This window comes from Aedes aegypti, chromosome 2 (genome assembly GCF_002204515.2).
Source record: "Aedes aegypti strain LVP_AGWG chromosome 2, AaegL5.0 Primary Assembly, whole genome shotgun sequence".
Taxonomy (NCBI): domain Eukaryota; kingdom Metazoa; phylum Arthropoda; class Insecta; order Diptera; family Culicidae; genus Aedes; species Aedes aegypti.
Window position 1 is genome coordinate 2,791,464 of NC_035108.1, and position 7,425 is coordinate 2,798,888.

Genomic DNA, 7,425 nt, shown 5'->3' on the forward strand with positions numbered 1-7,425 from the left:
ACTGCAATGTCACGTTTTTACTGATTCCAGCGAAGTTTGCTATGGTGCCGCGGTGTATTTCCGTACTGTAGACGGCTCCGGACAAGTGCGGTGCACCCTAGTGATGGCAAAGAGTAAAGTTGCTCCTCTTAAACATTTGTCGATCCCACGGTTGGAATTAGAGGCAGCTGTATTAGGTGCGAAATTGCTTCACACCGTTCAAACAAATCACTCCTTACAACCTCACGAAGTTTATTTGTGGACCGATTCTTCGACCGTGCTTTTATGGATACGCTCGGACCACAGACGTTATAAGCAGTTCGTCGCTCATGGTATCGGAGAAATTCTGTCTTTGACCGAAACGGAAAGCTGGCGATGGGTACCGTCAAAAGACAACGTAGCTGATTGCTTGACGAAATGAGTGCGCGACACTGAGCCTGATTGTAACAGTAGATGGTTCAAGGGTCCAGCGTTTTTGTACAACTCCGAAGAGATGTGGCCGCGTCAGCGCGTGAAGACGAACACTGCGGAAGAACTGCGTTCAAGCTACCTTCTCGCTCATATCTTTCTACCCGGTAGAATGATAGACGTTCGTAGATTTTCAAAGTGGAGTGTGCTATTGCGAACGGTGGCATACGTTTACCGATTCATTGGCAACTGCCGTTTACGCATCCGATAGAAACCATTCGGGCGACGCTGAATCAGGAGAAGTTGTTGAAATGTTCACTGACCGTTTCTATTGTACCATTGAAACAAGAGGAGTTTCTACGGGCAGAGCAGTTTCTTTGGAGAATGGTGCAGGGCGAGCACTATCCTGACGAAGTACGGATTCTGCTGAAGAAACGGAATCAACCGTTCGAAAAATGGATAGCTGTTGAGAGAAACAGCCCTCTGTATAGACTTTCACCATTCGCCGATGAACTCGGAATCATACGAATGGAAGGGAGAACCGTCGATGCCGTTTATGCCGATTTCGACGCAAGATGCCCGATTATTCTCCCCAAAGATAGTGACATCACACGCCTCCTACTAGACGAGTATCATCGTCGTTACGGTCATGCGAACAAAGAAACCGTGGTAAACGAAGTCCGTCAACGGTTCCAGATTTCGCAGTTACGGTCGGCCATAAACAGCACCTCGCGCAACTGCCAGTTTTGCAAGGTAAATAAGTGTAAACCTCGCCCTCCTAGAATGGCTCCCCTTCCCGAGCAACGATTGACACCGAACGTGCGGCCCTTCAGTTACGTCGGTATCGACTACATGGGCCCGCTGGAAGTAATTATTGGTCGGCGCAAGGAGAAGCGGAAGGTGGCCGTATTCACGTGTCTTGTCATACGAGCCGTGCACTTAGAGGTTTCGTACGATCTCTCTAGCGAATCATGCATAATGGCGATCCGAAGATTCACCCGCAGGCGTGGATCTCCCGTTCAAATTTTCTCCGACAACGGGACTAATTTTGTCGGTGCCAGTCGTGAGTTGCAGATGCAAATAGATCTGGAGTGCGCCGGTACGTTCACTGATGCCCGGACGAAATGGTCGTTCAATCCCCCCTCCGCTCCACATATGGGCGGAGTATGGGAGCGCATGGTGCGGAGTGTGAAAGAAGCAATGGCTATGTTAGACGATGGTCGAAAACTTACCGACGAAATCTTGTGGACTACGTTGGTCGAAGTGGAAGGATTGATCAATTCAAGGCCGCTTACTTATATGCCTCAAGACTTGGATAGTCCAGAGGCCTTAACGCCCAATCATTTTATCTCCGGTCGTTCGTCTGGTGCTTACGAACCGCTGGAACCACCAATAGATTTGGGACAGACACTTCGCAGCAGTTTTTTACGCTCACAACAACTAGCGGAAGTCGCCTGGAAGCGGTGGTCAAAGGAATATTTCCCGACAATCAACAGAAGAAGCAAGTGGTTAAATGAAATGAAGTCCCTGAAGGTTGGTAACATGGTTTACGTGGCGGAAGGCAAAAGAAGGTCCTGGACTAGAGGCATCGTGGATGCAGTCATCTGCGGTAAGGACGGAAGAGTACGACAAGCGATCGTGCGGACGGCGTCTGGTATGCTGAAACGACCAGTCGTAAAGTTAGCGGTGATGGAGTTGGGTGGATCAACGGAAGACCCTCCCCTCGATCCACGGGGCGGGGGATGTTCTGGCAGCACGGGTGAATACGTACTGCAGAATCCGAACGAGAGTGAGGCATACAACAAGGGTTGAATGCCGTGACAATGGCTATTGTTAACGGCATAAGATTGATGGAATGTGCGCCACGATAGTTTAGCTTTTATCAATTCTGCGTTCATTAGTTATATTCCGATTGTTAATTGCTCCAAATGTGGACTTTTTCTTCAAAGCTGCTAATCAAGTGAATTACACATTATATATTATCAGTAAGAAACCGATGAACAAAATAGGTCATTATGCTAAATTGTCCTATCTAACTTTCAGGCATAAAGGTTTTCTAATTATTGCTAAATTGGGCCTAAAATAACGAATAATTGATTTTCCTATTAAGTAGTGCCAGGTACGAGTTTCAATTGATGGAAGGTTCCAATTAATTAATAAAATTTACTTATAAACAGACAGTACTACATACGGTACAATAGCGTCAATCGGTAGGGTTCTGAACCGGTAGGCAAAACTAAATGTAAGAACCGCTGTATTATCCCTTTCGATTCAATAAAATAATCAATGATTTTTTCCAGCTTTGAGCTGCGCCAAACTAACGCTGCTGAGAGATTTTTTCCTGCCCTAACAGTCATTGTAAGGTTTGATGATTACAAGTTGCCTCACAACGTTATCAATCAAAAAAACATATGTTTCTGATGCGTATTGAATACGTTGATTATACAAGTATATGACTTCATTACCTTTCTTGAAAATGAGATGCTAATTAAAACGTCAGTAGCGCATTATGAACACCTGTTTGAGCCAACTTGAAGGTTTGAGATTTATGCATGTTATTTTTACGTCTTAAATACGTTGTTTAAACAAACTACTATATAAGCGCTTCAGTTGCTACGTTGCACGTAAGAATGCAAAGTAAAAATTTGCCGGGAGCAACATTGACGGTCCAAAAAATTGCCATTGCACAGTATATAAAGTCGTTTGATCTATGCTGTCCGAATGTTAATTTGAGAAGTGAGCGGAATAAACACATTGTGATTATCCACAAGTAGTGTGTTATTCAGGGTAGTTCGATTGATATTAATGTGGATGTCCTTAGTAACATGATTTTTATATAATAGTTTAAAATATTTAATCGATAAACATCCGTACATTTTTTGACGGCACTGCAGGCTTCGGAGGAAGACACCATATTGTGTTTCTGACATTGGGAATAGATCCGCTGAAAAATTCTATGATGGCACACATATTTTTAGTATAGTTTGTTTTGTTTTTCCATTTCATTGAGGCGCATGAATTTACAATCAATAAAATTGTGCATTTCGCAATAAATCTGGAGCCGCAGTATACTATTGGGAATCAACAAAAGAAAAGTTAATAATCACCAATCAGCAATTAGTGAAGAGAAAAAAATACATTCGATTTCATAATTTTGATTTTGTTTTGAACTGATGCTATCAAAACAAAAATAGATGTAATTTGTAAAACAACACATCTTCTTAGCTTCAATATAACAAGTAAGTATTAGCTGAGAGAGACTCGCGAAGAGGAAAAATATCAACGTCATATGCAGCCCAGATTCCCCTCTCACGAAACGTCAAATGCAGCCCACCGTTTTAATGGCTGAAAAAGTGAAAAGTATTGTGTTCAAAGTAAACTGTTATTGAAAACCTCAGTCAGCGGAGCAGTTTTTTCCAAAGTTGCTGATCAATCTAAGCAGAAGATCAATTATTTCTAATGTCTACTACGTTTGCTGGCATGAAATTTCACTCAAACGGCTATTTATGATTCGATGTGATACAAACTCAATCATTTTTTGCTGAGAGGTTCATGTGAGGATTTGAACAGCATGCGCATAATTGATATAAACACAAAGTGGAATAAGAAAAAAAACTCAGCAATCACAGAAAAAGAAGACCGTCTTCGCGAGTCTCGTCTCAGAGTATTAGTAATGCTATGTAATACATCTTTTACACATAACTGTATGTTCTAATGATTTATTGGGAAACATCTTCTATGACATGAAAGATGTTTTAAAAGCCGCCATTTTTTTGCGCTGTTTCGGTGATATAAGTGTACAAAATTAAGCTATCCATATTCACCACAAACCATACCAATTTGTATGAATCAAGTATTTTATTCATTTACAAGTTGTGTTACTTGGGCACGGCATGATCGACTTAAACATTTTATTATCACCGAAACAAAGCAAGCGAAAATTGCCTTGGAAACAATTCAAATCTCCACATCGATGATTGGTTGAATAATCGCCAGCAACTGTTCATACATCTGAGTCCTTGTCCGATTGCTGAGTGGTAGCTTGACCAAGTTTTGATTAATCAACGAAAGCAGCTGTGCCAACTGGTGCTCAACCCTCTCGTCCATCTGGGTCCCTTGTCGTCGCTCCGTGAAGTACTGCACTCCATCCAGCGCCTTTTGTAACAGTTCCACCTGGCCATTCACGTTCAAGCCTTCACTCATCAACACGTTGAAATAAATCGCATTCAACTGCGGATCTCCACCGTAAGCCCGGACGCATTCCTACAATGAATGCAACACAACCATTTCGCTCATTAGCAAGGTGGGTAATTATCCAGTTTCTAATAGTTTGAATAAACCACTTCGAAAGTCCGCTGGTGCGGAAAACTAAAACATTTAATTACCGTCACTGGCAACAACGTCAGCAACTGCAACACCAGCGCCACCACAGCAATGATTAATCGAGCGGAAGTTTGTCGTTCCTGCTGCTGCATTTTTCCACCCATCATAGCACAGGTACAGGCAGGTACTTTGCGTTTTCACTTCTCTCCGATGTTTCGTTCCGGAACGTTAGCCTGTTTCGTTGATCTCAGCAACCCAGCAGCCGGCTTCGGTGCAAATCAATCAACCAGCCTTGCTGCCTGCGCCTTCTGCGTTTTCTGGGTGTTGATGGTTGAACTTTTCTTCCTCCCACGGCCGCCTACTAGATTGACTCTCTTTCTCGCTCGCAAAAGTTGTGAAGTTTACTGTAACACGATTATACCCCGAATGAGTGGTTTGGTTCAGTGGGTATCATTCTCTCTGGCGTTTCTATAGGTGTAGGGAAAGATGGTTCAAAATGCCCAAGTTTTGTTAGAAACATAGTAGTTTACGGTATTTCATATAATATTTCATATTGACCTACTGAACAACTTTGCCGAAGACGTCATCTTTATAAGTGGTCAGGCTCCTGAGATATTTGCATAACCAGAGGCGCGTCCACGTTCAGAACCATGGGTAGGACAAACGTTGGCAAATATTTTGTGCACAGTGAAGCTAAGAAATATTTTGTGCACAGTGAAGCTAAGAAATATTTTGTGCACAGTGAAGCTAAGAAATATTTTAACTCTATGGAATTCTAGGCTAGAAATTGAAAATTACTATTTCTTAGAGGCTCAAACGCAAGGGTAATAGACTAGGAAAGCTTTTCTTCTTAACAGGACTGTGTACCTTAACAATAGGAAAGAAATCTCTATCGCCTGAAAAAATAGACTTAAAAGAAACCAAAAGGAGGCCGTAAAGATACCAAACAGGAACCAAGAAAACTAAACGAAGCCTAATTGGAGCCTGGAGATAAGAGTTTGATTCTGATTACCATCAAAGCAGAAATTTATCTTAGATCCAACACATTCTTTAAGAATTCCTCGTGACAATACGACATGTTTAATTGCTCGTATTACTTTTATGTATTGTTTTTTTATGATCTTCTTTAGGAAAGATTTCAGGTGTGTTAAGAAGGTACTCCGGAAATTTCTAAAGTAGCATATTTACTGATTATTTTCCAAGTAATTTCTCCATTAATTTTGTTTAGGGTACCTCGTGAATTAAACTTGGATTTTCCCAAGGAAAACCACAGCAATAAAATTCCTCCAAAGAACAGAATTTCTCTCAAAAGACTTTGAGATTTTTACAAGAAAGTCTCAATTTCTCCTAGATTTTATCCAGTGATTCATCTATGGATTTCTCTGGGAAATCCTCCAAGATTCTAGAACAAAATATCTTTTAAAATCCAATCAATAACTTCTCCTGAAATGCCACCAGGATTTCTAAAAATTACCTTCAGAAATTGCTTCAAACATTTCTTTTAATTCACCATAACTTTCTCCACTAATTCTATGAAATTTTCTCAAGTAAACATTTTTTTTAATAATAAATCTTCGAGCTGTTTAGTAAAATACCTATAAGTAGATGAAAAAACCGAATTTAGTACTATACCATTTAAATAATTCCACTAGAGTTTGCATCCTTTGACAGATACGCGTATTTCGACCTCAACTGTAAGGCCGTCTTCAGTGTCGTGTACTAGACTCGACTTCACTTTCTAATGTTTTTTTTTTCAGGAATTCATCTTGGAATGTTCCAGGGAAATGTTTGAATTTTTTTCCCTGAAAAATAAATCCATGAAGTATTTTTAAAGAAAATCCGAAACTAGCTATGTAAATTTTGAAGTCATCCTTAATAAACTCTGAAAGATCTCCTGGACTTTCGGGGAAGTTTTAGATGACTTCATAGATAATTTACTGAGTTAATTGAAAAAAAATCGAATCTCGGGATAGTATTTTCCAGGATTTGCTAAAGGAATATCTCGAAAAATATTGCTAAAGGAATTTGTCGAATAATATTCTATTCTATTCTTTTCTATTCTATTCTATTCTATTCTATTCTATTCTTTTCTATTCTATTCTATTCTATTCTATTCTATTCTATTCTATTCTATTCTATTCTATTCTATTCTATTCTATTCTATTCTATTCTATTCTATTCTATTCTATTCTATTCTATACTATTCTATTTTAATCTATTCTATTCTATTCTATTCTATTCTATTCTATTCTATTCTATTCTATTCTATTCTATTCTATTCTATTCTATTCTATTCTATTCTATTCTATTCTATTCTATTCTATTCTATTCTATTCTATTCTATTCTATTCTATTCTATTCTATTCTATTCTATTCTATTCTATTCTATTCTATTCTATTCTATTCTATTCTATTCTATTCTATTCTATTCTATTCTATTCTATTCTATTCTATTCTATTCTATTCTATTCTATTCTATTCTATTCTATTCTATTCTATTCTATTCTATTCTATTCTATTCTATTCTATTCTATTCTATTCTATTCTATTCTATTCTATTCTATTCTATTCTATTCTATTCTATTCTATTCTATTCTATTCTATTCTATTCTATTCTATTCTATTCTATTCTATTCTATTCTATTCTATTCTATTCTATTCTATTCTATTCTATTCTTAGTGCTTGCACAGCCAATAATGAAAAGCATCCTGGAA

The 7,425-nt window shown here is 38.9% G+C and overlaps 1 protein-coding gene across 1 annotated transcript; it reads right to left on the reverse strand.

Annotated features, from left to right (window-relative positions):
- Positions 1–4,269: 4,269 nt before the first annotated feature.
- LOC5570953 lies at positions 4,270–5,291 on the reverse strand. Its single transcript, XM_001653370.2, has 2 exons — positions 4,773–5,291; positions 4,270–4,650 (listed from the first exon to the last, which is right to left on the reverse strand). The coding sequence occupies exons 1-2, from the start codon at positions 4,875–4,877 to the stop codon at positions 4,345–4,347; spliced, it is 411 nt and encodes a 136-aa protein (XP_001653420.2). The 5' UTR covers positions 4,878–5,291; the 3' UTR covers positions 4,270–4,344.
- Between the last annotated feature and the right edge of the window lie 2,134 nt (positions 5,292–7,425).

What these genes read in the sequence shown, in the direction of transcription:
- LOC5570953 (XM_001653370.2), bottom strand. Translation starts at nt 4,877, where the DNA reads ATGATGGGTGGAAAAATGCAGCAGCAGGAACGACAAACTTCCGCTCGA. An exon ending in TGACGTTGTTGCCAGTGACG is followed by an intron (nt 4,651 to 4,772) that starts GTAATTAAATGT and finishes CATTCATTGTAG; the next exon opens with GAATGCGTCCGGGCTTACGG.